Genomic DNA, 18,893 nt, shown 5'->3' with positions numbered 1-18,893 from the left:
TACACCCTTTACATTTACATATATAAATTACATACCTGCATATCTATAACAAGTGTTGAAATTTAAAATTAAACAGCATTTTATTCTATATACCCCAAAGGTGAATTTCATTTTACCACTAAGGTTAATTTAAATTATACAATCCGCATTATTCTTCATTCACAATGAGTCCTTTATTATTTTTTTTTTCTAATAAATACGCATATAGTATACGTATAATGAACGTTAACATGTTCGTTCATGTTTCTCTCGTGATAGACAATAAATAGCTTTATAATACGAGTTTACACTTCTTGAGACTTTTTTTTTTTAAATAATATTCTGTTAATGAATAAGTATCGAAAAGTTATTGTTAAACTATTTTAAGTATTTATTGATCTATAAAAAATGTCTAGGAAATAACAAAAACTTGTAAATATAACAAATGCCGTACTACTATATATAGACAGTGAAAATAAAATGAAGACATCCAATACTAGGATCTCATTAATTATTGTGTGTTAACTTAGAAAACCACTTCCGATATTTGTGTGATAATAAAATGCAATTTTTGAAATTGAGATTTATTTTTAAAAAAAATTTAATGGGAAATTAAAATTTTACCCACATTGATTTGAAAATGATAAAGTTCAGGAAATGAATATGGAAAACGAAGAAAATTTAATAGAATGAGATTTATAATTCCGTAGAATGTAAGTGCTTCATGATGACGCTTCGGGAATTTGATTTTTAAATTATTTAATTGATTTGCAGTTGATTCAAATGATTTCATATAGCGAAATTGTAATAAAAATTTTTGATTATTTCTGCAATTTAGTGATTATATTCATACCTTGGTATCCTAGTTGAGAAAACGTCCGCCTGCTCCACGTTATTCATCCGTTCTGCAAATGTATATCAATATAATTTGTTTCCATAATTATTTTATTTGTTATAAACTTAAGTTGTTGCCATTTTATCTTGAATATCAAACATATTTCAAGCGGAATTAGATATTCATTTACGTTCATTTATATATGAAGAAGTTCCTACAAAAGATGAATGAAAAATAATGATATTTTAACAAAATAAACTTGTACTGCTATATACATAACGTATAGTAATAATTATTATTTAGCTAGACTCTTTAATTTTATTTAATAATTGTAAATTTGTAAGTGAAGCGGAAATAATGTTTCTAAGTTTTTATTTATGAAATTGTAAATTAAGGCATATATACGTTTTCCAGGGGAAACAACCTTTTACATATATTCATATATTTCTACATATATGTACATATAATATAGTGCATATTACAATTCTATCTTTCAATAATCTATAATAATGAAATGGTATATGAATTTACATTATTATGATTTACAAATTTATCATAGGTTATACCTTTATTGAAAATCTATTTTTCCGTTTAGGTTTTTAATGTCTATCTTCGCGTCTTATCCTTATAGAAATCTATTATAGGTTGTTTAAATTTTGTATTTTTTTGTGCCAAAATGATTTTATTAACTGCTGTCAAGTATAAATATGGCAGCTAGTAATTATAAAAACGCACAAATTTAAACAAAACGCCTGGTCCTATAGAACATTATGTATAAACCTATTAATTTAAATATCATTTGTTTATATTTTTTATATAAAAAATAAAAAGCCATCTACTGGAATAATGCGTAACTACTAAATTAAATATATATATTACCGAATTCAATATTTAATTTATTCTTCATAATTTCCACAAAACAAAAACAAACTTACATAGTAAATGTTTAAAAGTTTAATTATAAGATAAAAGAAGTCACTTAAATATTTGGCACTTTTGGTGTAACTGTCAAATATACAAACTGACCAAATCGGACTCCGTTTTCTGTAGATTCTGCGGTGACGACATGGCTGATATATATTCGGTATGACTGTTTTATTCTGGCCATCAGTGCTCGGAAGGTCTCGTCTCACACCCTGAGTGATGTATCCGGATATTTACTTGGGACAGGTATAGTATAAGTATAGGATATGGGAGTGCTATAATAAGTCATAGCTGGCTGCGTTGGTTGAAGGTGAATACTTCTTTGCTCATATCTCTCTATTGTAAACTATAATTTACAATCTACAACCGTCAATTACCTAAGAACGCTAACTCTCATTATATTTTATGAGCTTATGAATTGAATTTTTTTCTAATGCTATTTCAATATATCAACAAATATTTGATTATCTTAGAATAAGATAGGATAACTTTTTGGTTTTTTTTTCGTTTTTTTTTTGTTTTTTCCTTTGATTCATTTTTGCTCATTTATGTTAACTTGTTAGCATGTCGAACATTTTTGATGTTATCAATTAAATTTTTTTGTTTCTATGCCAGCGAATTTATTTAGACGACTGGTACTGATATAATTTTAAGAATTTAAATATATTAGAAAATTGAATAAATATTTTAAATCTATTATACAATATAATAATATTCCGTATATTACAATATAAATTAAAAATATCAAAAGTTCAAGTATATTATTTTTTATATAAACATTTCACTCCGACTCTCCAGTGTATAAGTGTAAACTACTTGTTTTTAAATATAGAAAATGTCAAACATGCGAGAAAAATTTTCAAGTTAAATTCGTTTTGTATTTGATAATTACAGCTACATATACAAAAAATTTCATATTGTATGAAATTTTGACTGAATATGGAGAGTACCCCTCGTCTAACAAAAATTGTTGCTAAGAACATCGTAACAAGGCTAATCAACAATTGTTGTCAAAAATATTAAATGCAAATTAAATCATTGTATATCTTTTAGTATCTTTGTATATATGTACTGTATATATATATATATATATATATATATATATATATATATATATATATATATATATATATATTTGTAAATTTAATTCTTGCACTATAAGGAATAAATAAATTGTACATACATACTCGTATTCTTACTCTACCATTTTTTTTTTTTACTTTTTATTTTGTTTTTGTGTTTTTCAATCAAAATTCCTGTACAAAATATTCAAATTAAAAACATAAAAAACTTAGAATCTTTTGGGTGTTTTCTTGAACAACTTGTAAAACAAAAAAAAAAAACCAAAAAAAAAAATCAATAAAATAATTTCCTTTGTGTGTTTTTTAATTTTTTTTTTTTGTATATTAAATTTAAAATAATAATTGTATAAAATAAAATTTAATAATATTAGTTAAAAAATACAAAATTAAATAAAAATAAAAATGGCCGGCAAAGATCTTAAACCACCAACAAAATTAAAAAGGCCAAGTACTTTAAAAGTTAAAAAATTAGAAAAATTGGTCAAAGAAATGGATGAAAATGACAAAATCAAACCACTTTTATCAAATAGTAGAAAATTTTCATGGCAAAGACTAATTAAAGATCTTGTTGATTCACAGAGAGGTAAAATACCATTGCTGTTAGCTGTTGAAGCTGGAAATCAATCAATGTGTAGAGAGCTTCTATCATCACAGACTGTAGATCAATTAAGGGTAAGTGATTTTTTTTTTTCAAAAAAAAAAACCAAAAAAATATTAGTGAATGGTCATTTTTGTGAGATTTTTATTTTAATATTATTGAAATTTTTGTGTTTTTTTGACAAAACGAAAAAAAATTGTTCGCACAACAAAATTATTAATTAAAATTACAAAAATATCAAAAATGTTTTTTTTTATTATTGTAAATACAAATTTTAAAAACAAAAAAAAAACGTGTGTAGTTAAGCAATTCAAACTCCTATAAATATGCAATCCTTATGTAAATATGTTCTTTCAAAAATACAAAGAAAAATATTTTAAATTTCACACCTAGCCCTTTAAATACCAAAGTTTTTGTATCTTAAATCAAAAAATAAAAATTTTTTTTTCTTTTTCTCGTTTTTGAGCAAAAAACAAATCTTTTCTTTTTATTTTTGTATTTTCTTTTGTTTCTCGATTCTTCTTTTTTCTTGCAGAATCTTAAAATTGTTTAATCTTAAAACTAAACTGCAGAACCAAAAAAAAATAATATATAAATACAAAAATAAAAAATAAAATAAAAACAACACTATACAATATTAAATATGAATCGTTTTCAAAAACCTTTTTCAAATAACGATGATTCAAATCGTTTATTATTAGTACCGATGGTTGATCCATCATCCCGTTCAACTAGACCAATAAGTGGTGCTGATTCCGGTAATTATCCCGGAAAATTTTCTCAACGTAATAAAACTGATACAATGAGTCGTGTATTAAAATCATTTTCCCAACATGATAAATGTGGTAAAGATCCATCTGGATTAGATATACTTAAATCATTACAACAGAGGAGCTCAAATAAACAAGGAGATCAATCGGGAAAAAACTATAGAGATTTATGGAATAATAGCATCAAAACAATACAAGTATGTTAAAATTGTTAAGATGTTTTTTGTACATATTAAAATTATGTATGCATTTTAATTTTTATTTTTTTAAAAATTCTTTATAATATAGCCTGCTCTCAATTCTCTCGAAGCGGCAAAATCTAATAAACAAATAAGAGAGTTACTATATAGAAACTTATATATTTACAAATATAGTTGAATTTCTAAATAATCCTCGAATACTACAAAAATTTCTTTAAAAACTATTTGTAATTAACAATCAATAGAAAATAATCGAATCTTAAAATAGTTTCCCATAAAATTATTAATAGAATTTATGTAAGGAATAATTAAAGGCTAAATTAGAGAATTTTGAAGAAATAAATATTAAAATCATGACTGTAATAAACAAGTCGTTGCTACGTAAAAAATATGTACAACATTATTTCTAAATTTCATAGTAAAAAAAAAAACAATTTAAGTATAATTAAAAAATAGAGAAAACCTACTTTTTTTTGGTTGCTAGAAACTTGAATATTTTCAAATGAGTTTTCGTTTATTGAGAGAATAGGTGTAAAAATTTTCAATGAAATTTAAAAAGAAAATTGCATATTTGCAGGATCTAAGAGTAATGTAGTGTTATTATTTTGTATAGATATCTTGTATTCTTGTACTAAATCAAATTTAGTGCGCGAATATCGTAAAGTTTTGCATTTAGGGAGTTTTTCAATAAATTTAGTTTAAAAATTTTTGCTTATTTTTTATCCTAAATTTACAAATTTATACTAAACAAACTTTATGTATAGCATCGCTCCTAACTTTATCCTCTTAAAATAAATTAAGAACCTTAAAATCGGTTATTCGAAAACGATACGTTTTAAATAAGTTGAAAATTCTCCGAATTAGATTATTGATCAACTGACCTCAATTTTATTTACGTAATTATAAAAATTTTCTTAATTAGTAATCGAATTATAATTTCGAGATAATATATTTTTCGTAAGAGTTAGGAAATCGAAATTACATAATTGATTAAAATTTTTTATTTTCAAAATTTTAGAAAATTTCTAAATCTTTACGTCCAAATACCTACATACTCATATTACATAACAGTTTCAACTATACATAACATAAAATTATTTCATACTTTACAAAAAAATACTAAAATCTTATGAATAGGCAACAACAGCAAATGGCGACACCGCTTTACATTTAGCAGCTAGACGGCGAGATGTTGATATGTGCAGAATTTTAGTAGATTATGGTACAAATGTTGATACACAAAATGCTGAAGGTCAAACACCATTACATATTGCTGCTGCTGAAGGTGATGAACAACTTGTTAAATATTTTTATGGTGTTAGAGCATCAGCTTCGATTGCTGATAAACAAGGTAAATATTATTTTAATGAATTTCTGCAAAAATATTGGAGTAAATATACAAACGTTTCTATTTAAATTGAATTTACTAATAAAACTTTAACATTATTATATATAAATTTTAATTTTTTTATAAATTTTCAATTTATTTTTAATATTAAATGGATAAACACTAAATCTGAACTAAATAATTATTAATATAGGCTGATAAAATTTTTAAAATGAAATTCTAGTGTAACTAAATAAAAATTAATAAAAATATAATTTTATTTTAAATTAAGATCGAACACCAATGCATTTGGCAGCAGAAAATGGTCATGCCCATATTATTGAAATATTGGCTGATAAATTTAAAGCTAGTATATATGAACGAACAAAAGATGGCAGTACTTTAATGCATATAGCATCTTTAAATGGTCATGCTGAATGTGCCACAATGTTATTCAAAAAAGGTGTATATTTACATATGCCGAATAAAGATGGTGCTAGAAGTATTCATACTGCTGCCAGATATGGTCACACCGGAATTATAAACACGTTATTGGCAAAAGGTGAAAAAGTTGATGTAACAACGAATGTAAGTTAAACTAAAAAATAAGTAAATTAAAAAGTACTTAGAAATAAATTAAACATTTTTAAACATATAAAACGTAAATTTTTGTTGATTTCAGGATAATCATACAGCTTTGCACATTGCTGTCGAATCCGCCAAACCAGCAGTTGTTGAAACTCTTTTAGGTTTCGGTGCTGATGTTCATGTAAGAGGTGGTCCATTACATGAAACACCCTTACATATAGCTGCTAGAGTGAAAGATGGCGACCGATGTGCCCTTATGTTATTAAAATCTGGTGCTGGTCCAAATCTTACAACAGATGATGGTTGGACACCTGTTCATGTAGCTGCTAAAAATGGAAATTTAGCCACCTTAATGTTATTATTGGAAGACAAAGGGGATCCATTGTCTAAGTCAAATGTAATATTAAAATATTAATGTTAATATTTTAGCCTTTTATCTTATAGTAAAGCCTCTATCTACATAACATATACCTAAACCTGATATATATGTACCAAAGTTTCAGTTTCTAATACATATATGAACTTTCCTTTCCTTCTTGAATAAAAAACACACTTAAAATTTCACTTAAAACAATTTTGTTTATAAAATAAAGGTAAATGTAAAGAAACTCTCTAACACTATCTCTTCCTTATTAACAAACTATCTTCTTTTAACCTATGCTTAATTGAAATGATTTTATATTATAAATAATTTAAATGCCTTGTCATTCTCATCAAATGAATCATTTATTATTTATGCATTTCTCTTTTTTCATAAAATTAAATCAAAAATAATAATAATGTAGATTGGTGAAACACCACTACATTTAGCTTGTCGTAACTGTCATCCAGAAATTGTTAAGCATTTAATAGACACAGTGAAAGAAACTCGTGGAGCCGAAATGGCCTCCAAATATATTAACAAATTAAATGATGAAGGAGCGACTGCATTACATTATGCTTGCCAAATTACAAAAGAAGACGTTAAAATTCCTGAATCTGATAAACAAATTGTTAAAACTTTAATAGAAAACGGGGCGGATGTAAGTGTACAAACAAAAGCAGCGAATGAGACAGCATTTCATTTCTGTGCTGTAGCGGGAAATAACGATGTTTTAACAGAAATGATATCACATATGAATCCAACTGATATACAAAAAGCATTGAATCGTCAGTCATCTGTTGGCTGGACTCCACTTCTAATTGCTTGTCATCGTGGTCACATGGAACTGGTTAATACACTACTATCGAATCATGCAAGAGTTGATGTATTTGATATTGAAGGACGTTCAGCATTACATTTAGCTGCAGAACGTGGTTACCTCCAAGTATGCGATGCATTATTAACTAATAAAGCTTTTATAAATTCTAAATCGCGTGTTGGTCGTACCGCATTACATTTAGCCGCTATGAATGGTTTTACACATTTAGTAAAATTTTTAATTAAAGATCATAATGCTGTTATAGATATTTTAACATTACGCAAACAAACTCCATTACATTTAGCAGCAGCAAGTGGCCAATTAGAAGTATGTAAATTATTACTTGAACTTGGTGCAAATATTGAAGCCACTGATGATTTGGGACAAAAACCCATACATGTAGCAGCACAAAACAATTATTCTGAAGTTGCCAAATTATTTTTACAACAATTAGGAACACTTGTAAATGCAACAAGTAAAGATGGGAATACGTGTGCACATATTGCTGCAATGCAAGGTTCAATTAAAGTAATAGAAGAATTAATGAAATTTGATAGGCCTGGCGTAATATCAGCACGTAATAAATTGACGGAGGCGACACCATTACAATTAGCAGCAGAAGGTGGCCACGCGGATGTAGTGAAAGCTTTAGTTCGAGCTGGTGCTTCATGTACTGACGAGAATAAAGCTGGTTTTACTGCATTACATTTGGCCGCCCAAAATGGACATGGACAAGTTTTGGATGCATTAAAAAGCACAAATTCATTAAGAATCACTAGTAAGAAATTAGGTTTAACACCGATTCATATAGCAGCTTATTATGGTCAAACGGATACCGTTAGAGAATTATTAGCTAGTGTACCTGCCACTGTAAAATCTGAACCGCCAAATGGTGGGGTTTTCATTCCTGAGCTCGGAAATGAATCTGGATTGACACCTCTACATTTAGCAGCATATTCTGGTAATGAGAATGTCGTTCGTTTATTATTAAATTCAGCTGGTGTTCAAGTGGATGCTGCAACTACCGAAAATGTAAGTTATTTTTTTTTAAGAAAACTATAAATTCTAGAAATTTAACAGAGAATAATCATAAATTTTTTAAAGATTGCTTTAAATACCTCATTATAAAAAAATATTTAAATGAAACATTTTAAATATTTTACTTAAACCTAAATTTAAATTAATTAATTTTTTGACTAATCAGAAGTGAAAACGGAATAAAATATCAATAATTGTCGATTAAAATAACTGTATATTTCGATTTAAATTAACTTATTTTTTCTTACAGGGCTATAATCCACTTCATTTAGCCTGCTTCGGTGGTCACATGTCAGTGGTTGGTTTGCTTCTAAGTCGTTCAGCAGAACTCCTCCAGTCAGTGGATCGGCATGGCAAGACCGGTTTGCATATAGCCTCAATGCACGGTCATTACCATATGGTGGAAATTCTGCTGGGTCAGGGAGCTGAAATAAATGCAACCGATAAGAATGGTTGGACTCCACTGCATTGTGCTGCCAAAGCCGGCCATTTGGATGTCGTTAAATTATTATGTGAAGCTGGTGCTTCACCAAAATCAGAAACAAATTACGGTTGCGCTGCAATATGGTTTGCAGCATCTGAAGGACATAATGATGTTTTAAAATATTTAATGAATAAAGAGCATGATACATATGGTTTAATGGAAGATAAACGTTTTGTTTATAATTTAATGGTTGTTTCAAAAAATCATAATAATAAACCAATACAAGAATTTGTTCTTGTTAGTCCGGCTCCAGTTGATACAGCCGCAAAATTATCAAATATATATAATGTGATGTCAACTAAAGTAAGTCATAATATTTATAAAATAATCTTAAAGTAATATTACAAAAAAAAAGTAGCAAATATTACTTTAAGAATTTATTTTATTTTAATTGGCACGCATGCAACATGTTTTGTTGTACTACAACATAAAAGAAAATTCAGATTTTTTTTTTAATTTTAAGTTTCTAAATTTTATTTTCTTCTTTTTTTCAAATTTTACTTACCATTTTATAGCAATTTCAATTACAGATTTTACTAAATTTTATTTTATATGACCTCCAAAGTTTTTATGATCACTTCTAGATTCTTTCAATTTGATATAACTTTCTTCCTAACTTTTATTTACTTTTATTTAAAAACTCAAATTTAAATTCAACTTCGTGGTATATACAATGACACTTTGCATTTCAATAGCGAAATGTCAAAAACTAGTAAACAAATTTACTTTTCTTGTTCAATATTTAAAATGATGTTCAGCAGTTTCGCGTGTTTCTTGCTCAAGTTACAAAACTCACCATACCACATTTGTTCAACAGAAATTTTTCTCTTTACTTACTCAACTTTGCATTGAAATTCATTAACAAAACAAGCCGGTTGTAATGTTATGTTTTATAAAGTACATACTAAATATTTCTACATATTATTTATTTAATTTTTACATATTATTTTCGAAATTTGAATTAAATAGATTATTTTAGGCGATTTGTTATTGTTTGCAAATATTTCTCAACTCATATAAAAGATTGCAAATTTACGAGTATTTAGGCGATTAGGCGACTCAAACTAAACAACATCTTTCTCTCTCTATCACACTATCAAATAAGCACAAATTTTTTCTAAAATTTAATTCACGAATCTTTACTGTACGATCCACTATGATCCACAATTTATTTTCTATCAAATCTTACTATTCTTCCTGAACTATTGTAACATACGTTATCTACATAATTAAACTATTCTGTAATATAATATTACATACAAATATTTGTGCACAGTGACAAGCACCGACATCCGTTTGGAGGAGTAAAATAAATTTTTCTCAAAAAATAAATTTTTTTTTATTTTTCTCTTGAAAATTAAAATTTATATAGGAAAAAGAAAGAGCTAAAGATTTAATTGCTGCTGGTAAACAATGTGAAACAATGGCAACTGAATTACTTGCACTTGCTGCTGGAGCTGATTCTGCTGCCAAAATATTAACAGCTACGGATAGAAGAAATGTTGAATTTCTTGATGTTCTTATAGAAAATGAACAAAAAGAAGTTATAGCACATACAGTTGTTCAAAGGTATTTACAGGTAAATTTATTATTTTAATCACTTTAAATTCACAAAAGAAATTCGTTCAAATTTGGATGATTCTTTATAAAAATTATTGAAGACAGATTTTTAAAGTTTTTATGAAAATTTAACACAAATAAGGGTTATCAAAACTATATCAAGTGAAAAAAAGATATGTAGTTGAAATGTAGTACACCACACAAAATTTTAATTATGTACATAAGTAAAGTACATAAAGTAGGTTTTATATAGCAAAAGAAAAGAAACAACTATTTTTTAATGACATTGACATTTCCAAGCCAAAACAATTAATTTTATTATCATTTTCCTTATAATTTAATTTAATTTTTATATTTTTATTTTAGGAACTCTGGCGAGGAAGCTTAACATGGGCTTCGTGGAAAATTTTATTATTACTTGTAGCTTTTGTAACATGCCCACCTGTTTGGATAATATTTACATTTCCGATGGGTCATCAATTCAATAAAGTTCCAATTATTAAATTTATGTCATATTTAACATCACATATTTATTTAATGATACATTTATCAGTTGTTGGTATCACACCAATTTATCCAGTTTTAAGATCAAATTTAATACCATATTGGTATGAATGGGGACTTTTAATATGGTTAAGTGGATTATTATTATTTGAATTAACAAATCCCAGTGATAAATCTGGATTAGGATCAATTAAATTATTAGTATTATTATTTGGAATGGCCGGTGTTGGAGTTCACGTTGCTGCATTATTATTTGTTGGAAAAGAATATTGGCCAACATTAATATATTGCCGTAATCAATGTTTTGCCTTATCATTTTTACTTGCATGTGTTCAAATTTTGGATTTTTTATCTTTTCATCATTTATTTGGACCATGGGCAATTATAATTGGTGATTTATTAAAGGATTTAGCAAGATTTTTAGCTGTTTTAGCAATATTTGTATTTGGATTTTCAATGCATATTGTTGCATTAAATCAATCATTTCAAAATTTTACACCAGAAGAAGTTGCAAGATTTAATAAACAAAAACCAAGAGGTGGTCTTTTTGATGATGGTAAGAATTAATTTAACCCATATTACGTATAAAAGAATATACCTATATATATATATACATTATATAAATAAACAATCAAAAAACATTTATACATAATAAAATACAAAACAAATAATTTCAATACACTTATATACCATTATTATACTTATAATAAATTTATTATATATTTTATAACAGCTTTTAAGTATAAGTTGTCCGAATCTATTATAGCTCAAAATTAATATTGTAATTATAATTCTTAAAAATATTTTAGTATTAGCTGTCCGAAAGCAAACAGCTCCGACATCATCTGCATTTCGTCAGCAACAAAGTGGTTATGTAGATAGCCGTAGCTTATTCAGTGAATTTCGAAGAAAACATAAAGATGACAGTAAGTCATAAAAAAACCATTCCTGAATAATTCAAAAGCAAATTTAAAAAAAAAAACCCTTTGCAATATTTATTCAATATATAAGAGCCATCTGTGATTCAAATTTTAAAATGTTTTTTGCCAGCATGTGTTTGTTCTTACAATATAAATATATATATCTAAATCAAAAAAAAAATAAAATATTACAAAACAAAAAAACACATTATTAATTATCTTTTATGTTGTGTTATGAAAAGATGGCGCTATATCCGTTTGTTTACATGTGTATGTAACTTTCTTTTTCTATATATTCTTATTAAACTTATATTACAAATACATATACATACATTTCAATTAATCTATGTATGTGTTAAAGGAAAAGCTAGATAAAATTTTTCCATTTCATTATCCTAAAACGAGTCTTAATAGACTTTTTTTTTTAAATAAAAATTCTGTTAAGATTCTGGATAAAACTTAGAATTGATAATTTTCATCAGCTTTTTCATTAACATATTTTATATGCATAGATAAACCAATAAACAGTTATGATATATATGCGCTTATGTATATATATATGTAGATAAGTAAATTGTGCATATATATATGTATGAGCATATATATGTGTCTGCAGCAAATCACAATATTATTATACACTATTAAAACAAAAAAACAAAATATCTCTCAAACTCTTTCCGGTTTTATTTCTCTTTAACACTATAATCCATTCATTATGGATATCACGAATATAACGGAAATATATAAAACTACTTTGCAACACATTCTGTCTCTAAAATTGAAAAATGTAAATCGCATGTGGATCGATAAATTTTATTTTTGACTGCATTTAATTTTTTAACATTTAAATACATAAAACTACATTTTATTTTTTAATTGACTGGTAATATTATTTTACACAGGTACAATGTGAACCCTATAATTCAGTTGAAATGTCAATTTTAACTCAAAACTATCGAGCTAATTATTTTGACAATTGACAATATTAATTTTTGGCTGAAGTTTAAATTAAAAAACAAAACATTTAATTAAAAATTGGTTTTTTGTATAGCTACTCCTAAGAGTTTTAACGCTATATTGTTAGTTCTGTAATTTCATATCACAAAATTATAATACAAATATTATTTCAACTAAATCCACTGTCTGTGTCACTTTAAAAATAAAATTTTTATTTAACATTATTTTGAAAATATACATATGTGTAAGTATTTTTTATAAAATATTCTTATAAATCAGAAATTGTTCTATATTTTTTACTTACATATGTAAATTTAAAATGTTCTTGTCAAAATTTTTAGTTTTGCGTCAGTTTAAGATAACTGATAGCTGTCAATATACTATTTCATAGTATAATCCAAGAGAGTGTAAAACAATAACTTATCTGTCAAACATTATAACTTTTTTTTAGCAGCAATAAAGCTAAAGATTTTTTTCAATTAATTGAAAATTTTTATCATGAAATTTTCAAATAGTTCGACGTTACCTGTTAAAATTAATTTACCATTAGGCAGAATATTAAGTATACATTAATACAATACAAACAAGAAAATTGCACACAACAGGAATGATTTACCGTTAAGAAAAAAAACGAATTTATATTTTCTTTTTTTTATTATGGTGTTTTTGCACGTGTTATGAATAAGTATTGTGTTTCGTTACAATTTTTCAAAACATTAAAATATTAAATTTTATGAGAATTAAGATTAAAATTGCTAAAGTACATTACATACATTTTATTTATTATTATAGCCGCATATGCAGGTCGAGATATTAGAAAATATGTATGAATTAGGAATGTTTATTAAATAATTTAAATATGAATTTTGTGATTAACTACTGAATGAAATAAAAATGGTTGTCAGTCTGCATATCCATAATAATACCTTAAGTCAATCGTCAGTAAAGTGCCGCCAATGGGCAATGGGCAATTCGATTGCGATTATCAAAATTTGAAAATTTTTTTTCAAAAAAATTGAAAGATCTCAATATAGATATGGGAACATAAAATTCTATTTAAACTTATTTATCAAAACAAAATAATAAAAAGTCAGTTGAAAATATCATTTCTTCGTGTAAGTAGGTAATGTAAGAAACCTGTTTTGCTCATATTCACACTCACATATTACATATTTGCCCATAACCTACAAAAGTTTGCCGACCGTTTATAGAAATAGTAAGATCCTAGAGATACAGTACTGTTATAGATTCAGATTGTATAAGCTATAATTGCTAGTAATACCGTAATAAATAAAATATAATTGCCGAACTTCAGTTTGGTATTTATTTAATTTACCAGAAAATATCCATAGCACCAACATTGCAATAAGACGGCGTGATATAATAGAATTAGTCAAACATAAATCAGAAACTGCACAATATATCACTATATATAAAGTTGAAATGCCGTAATTTTGAAGTCAAGCTATGTTAAATTTGTGCTAATTTACTATCTGCATATGCGTTAGCCTACAATGAAATTGATTATACCATGAATTATAGGCTTTGGAAATTACCATATTTAAAATTTACCTTAGAGGCTATAATAATAATAAATTTTTTGTACAAATGAAATAAATGAAAATTTAATTAAAAAAATATTTAAAAATTCATGATTTTTCAACATACTTACATACATTCAAATTAATTTATTTAAAAAACATTATCGAATCAAAATATTAAAGTTTTTCAAACTTAAAATATAAAAACATATAATTATGACAATCAAGTGAGTAATTTTTTTCATATTTGCACATAAGCATGTTTCAAAAGTTCAATACAATTTTTTTTTTTCAATTTTACTTTTTAATAAATGAGAAAAATTCATGATAAAATTTTAAGGAAATAAACAATTTTTTTTTTCAAATTTATTCAAAACTATCACTAAATCAATAAAATCTATACCAATAATCAAAAACAAAAATACAATATAATAAAACACTTTAAAAATACGCCATATTTCACCAATATAACGAATTTATGCACGTGCCAGAATATTAAAAAGCGAATCAAATATAAAAAATGAAAAAAAAAAAATAAAATATCAAAATTTTTGAATGTGTTTTGGGCTTAAAAATAAAAGCTAATCTAGCACGCAAGCAAATCAAAAAAAAAAAATACAAAAATGTTTGTTCCCGGTGTCAAATCAAATAAAAATTTTTAATTTTTGCAAAATGAAATTCAAGCAGATTTTTAAACGTGTGCTAATCAAATTTGTGTCTTCACCAAAAAAAAAAATGTTAAACAACGAGTGCTTCTTTTTACTAATTTTACTTTTTTTTTTTGAGATTGTTGTCGTTAATTTTTTTTTGTCTTATTAAATGAGAAACTTTTTTTCTAATAATTAAAAATTCTCTCATAAATTGTTGACGAAAACGAAAACCACAAAAAAAAAAACAAAAAAATAAACCAAAAAAAATTTATAATTACGTGAATCAGAACCAATGACACCATTTTTGGCTTTCGAACGACTTTTCTTTGCTGTATTCGGCCAAACAACAACTGTGGACATCAATCCAATGCGTCATCTAAGGCCCGAATGGACAGAAGTATTATTCAAGCTTGTTTTCGGAATTTATTTATTAGTTTCAGTAGTAGTCTTGATCAATTTACTAATTGCTATGATGTCGGACACTTATCAAAGAATACAGGTTTGTTATTTTAAAAAAAACTAATTTACTTCTTCCCTTTTCTTTTTTTTTTGTTTTACTTATTTTGGGGGGTTAACAAACACCGATAAAAAATATATGGTAATTTTTTTATTAAAAATGAAACAAAAAAAAAATTTTTCTGGGGCTGTCAAAAATTAACAAATTTCGAAAAAATAAAAAAAAACGAAAAACAAAAAAAAATAATAAATGTCAACATAGTACGGATGAACCCAATTACGTCATTTGAGTTATTATTTTTTGCTGTATTCGGACAAACGACAACTGATCAAGTACGAGTGGATCAAATAAAAAATTTAACGAATGCAACACAACCATATTGGGTCGAATATTTATTTAAAATTGTTTTTGGAATTTATATGCTGGTATCTGTTGTTGTACTTATCAATTTATTGATTGCTATGATGTCTGATACTTATCAAAGGATACAGGTAGTATATTAATAATAAAAGTAGATGTTGGTTTATCATAATATTATAAAATTATAAAGAAACAAAACACAAAATGATAATAATTGAGAAGGAGGTTTCTCTGAAAAGAAAACGTCAAAAAAAAAAAATTACAACAATTTATAAAGTTATTTGCAAATTTTTTCAGGATGGTAGAATATTTTGTGCGTTGCGTTTGCAGTTAGGTTTTCAAGAAGTTGTTAACAAATTTAATATTTTTACCTAATTAGTTTTTGTTATATGGTGACCATTTTAATACTTATATTGTGTTAAAATTTAAATTTATGTTTAAAATCATTACTCATTATATAAATTTAATATTTAAAATCATTACTCATTAAAAAAGTTAAAAAATTTAATGTAGTCATCATAAATATTTAAGAATTTTAAAATAACAAATTATTCAGTAATAGATGATTTTAAATAGAACAGTTTCATTGTAATTTTATTATTACTGCGACACTTCCTATAAACTCTTTGTAGTCCTCTCTGTTGTTCTTAACTGTTTCTTTATATTTCTCTATCATATTCATTTTTATTCTTTAGCATTATTCATACAATGTTCTCTGCAGCTCTAGAATCTTATAGTGTAGAAAAAATCTATCTGATACTGGAGTTAACCTCATTATATTTACGATGAACCTAAATTGTCAAGTAATTGTATTGATCACCATACGTATAGGTCATGATTATCGATTTAGTCGTTGGTTTCAAAACCGTACGATAAGAGTACACAACTTATACCAATACAATGGTACTAAGCCTTTCGTCTAATGCATTTTTAAGAAGATGTGCCAACAACTCCATTCTATACGGCATTATTAATCGGCGCACAAATATAAATACGATTTATATGCCGTTTGTAATACCACCCTGTTCTTTGCTTTCATTGAAAACTACAATACTTACACTAAGTTTTGTAAAATTATTTCGTTCAAGTATTATACATATATTGAAAATTGTTTGCATACTAACTCCTTACATTTAATTCATTACGAAAAACATTGGAATTTTCTCGTTTGATTCCACTCATAATTAAATTATGAGTGATGTTCTGACGTTTTTCATATAGCCATTTTATAGCCAAGGCGACATAGATGGTCATAATAAGCACATACGTGATTTTATTCTTTATTTTTGGTTAAGTTTAACTTCTTATTCTGAGTATCTTGAATTCTACTTGTGCTTCAATCTCATTTCGACTATATCCAAGACGTTGGGCAATTCTTTGGAGTCATAAGAATTTCCTACGAAGGTCTCCTCCCTTTTCTGTCATCAAATACACTATTTATATTATTTACAGAAGTTTTGTAAAATTAAAATTAAAATTTAATCTTTACCTCAAATTCCAACCTCAGTTCGAAAAAGTTTACCAAATTAGTATTTTACAATTATCAAAAGGTGAAATTTAAAAATAAAATTTAATTTAATATTTTTCTCTTTTAGCTTATTTAATACGTATATATAGCTTATATTTCTCTCAGTTATACTACTGTCATGATAGTTTAGTTTAGCAGAAAATATCAAAGTAATAATAATGGTGAATTAATATTTACCCAACAAAAAATAGCATTTTACAGCTAAAAATTTTTTTATTTGAAATTTAAAAAAAAAAACAAAATTTCAAAAACATTGTGAACTCGGTGGACATTATAAATCCATTAGCTGTCCAGACTTGATGCTATGCTAATCTATCATTTTTATTTCAAATTGTCATATAAAATAATTTCAAAAAGAAAAAATTTTTTTTAAAACAAAATTTTTTGAAATTTTTTTCATGACAATTTCGATAAATTCTACAAGAAGAATGAAAAATGTTTTGAGATGCGCCATGAAAATTAAATGTTTTTGATCAATAATTGATTTGCCTATGAAATCTTGAAATCACGAAAAATGTTCTTATAACATTTGAATTTTAGTATGATTGAATTTTATTATTATAAAGCACCAAATAATGCATGTTGTTAATTTTACTATATGAAAATTTTTAGTAAAATGTTGATAGAATGTTTTAGAGAAAATTATGGATAGAATGTTATAATTAAGAGCATTATATAAGCATATATATATATATATATACATATATTAATTTAGTTACATATGTTATTTGCGTATACTTCGATCAACTATAACCATTATTAAACCATTCAATAGAAAAACCATTATCATTAGTATATAGTTGTTCTACTTAGTTGTTCATTCATTCCAAAAAATTTTATTCTATAATGATTTTCATTTGGGTATAAATTAAATAATTTTTTTTTTTATTGAAAAATGTCATAATTTTTTTATTAAAAAAAATATTTAGGAAAATTTGGAAAATTTTCAATTGATCTCTTCACAATAAGAAAATGGTATTAAAAAATTTATATAGTAAAAGAAAAAAATTACAGGCTCCTTTGAAAACCCGAAGTTGCAAAGAAATAGTTGGAAAAAAAATATTATTTTAGTTTTCGGATTTTTATTTTTTACATGTGACATACGTCAGTTCTCTATGTCAAATCGATCCATTTTGATTTACGATTTGACTATGGAGAGATTAAATCTCCCCGAAATGACATTTGTATATCACATATAAAGAGTGCCTTCGACCAATAATTCATTTCATCTTTCGGACTTGTCATTATTTTTTTTGAACTTGTCATTTACATAGCCCCAAAGGAAATAATTTAAGGGTGTGATGTCACCCTTAAATTATTAGGTGCTCATTAAAATGATTTCTCAATGAGTTCATTGTGGCTACATTTCTTGTACAAATTGGATTTTGTATGTTTTATATTTAATACAAT

The 18,893-nt window shown here is 25.7% G+C and overlaps 1 protein-coding gene across 6 annotated transcripts in view; it reads left to right on the top strand.

Annotated features, from left to right (window-relative positions):
• Positions 1-18,893, top strand: part of LOC129615941 (serine/threonine-protein phosphatase 6 regulatory ankyrin repeat subunit A) — a 55,209-nt gene that overhangs the window by 30,496 nt on the left and 5,820 nt on the right. For 4 of the 6 annotated variants that reach the window (XM_055531370.1, XM_055531371.1, XM_055531372.1 and 1 more), the window contains 9 exons: positions 3,400-3,492; positions 5,526-5,739; positions 6,008-6,303; positions 6,398-6,700; positions 7,089-8,516; positions 8,773-9,309; positions 10,379-10,585; positions 10,933-11,626; positions 15,857-16,086. In XM_055531370.1, coding sequence (XP_055387345.1) covers positions 3,400-3,492; positions 5,526-5,739; positions 6,008-6,303; positions 6,398-6,700; positions 7,089-8,516; positions 8,773-9,309; positions 10,379-10,585; positions 10,933-11,626; positions 15,857-16,086 — 4,002 coding nt within the window. Of the gene's footprint in view, positions 1-3,399; positions 3,493-5,525; positions 5,740-6,007; positions 6,304-6,397; positions 6,701-7,088; positions 8,517-8,772; positions 9,310-10,378; positions 10,586-10,932; positions 11,627-11,903; positions 11,997-15,425; positions 15,638-15,856; positions 16,087-18,893 lie in introns of all 6 variants that reach the window. The other 2 variants (XM_055531374.1, XM_055531375.1) reach the window with 2 other exon arrangements.

The sequence above is a fragment of the Condylostylus longicornis genome, unplaced genomic scaffold (assembly GCF_029603195.1).
Source record: "Condylostylus longicornis isolate FDR11 unplaced genomic scaffold, ASM2960319v2 ptg000153l, whole genome shotgun sequence".
In the NCBI taxonomy this organism is placed as follows: Eukaryota; Metazoa; Arthropoda; class Insecta; order Diptera; family Dolichopodidae; genus Condylostylus; species Condylostylus longicornis.
This window is presented reverse-complemented; position numbering and strand designations above follow the sequence as displayed.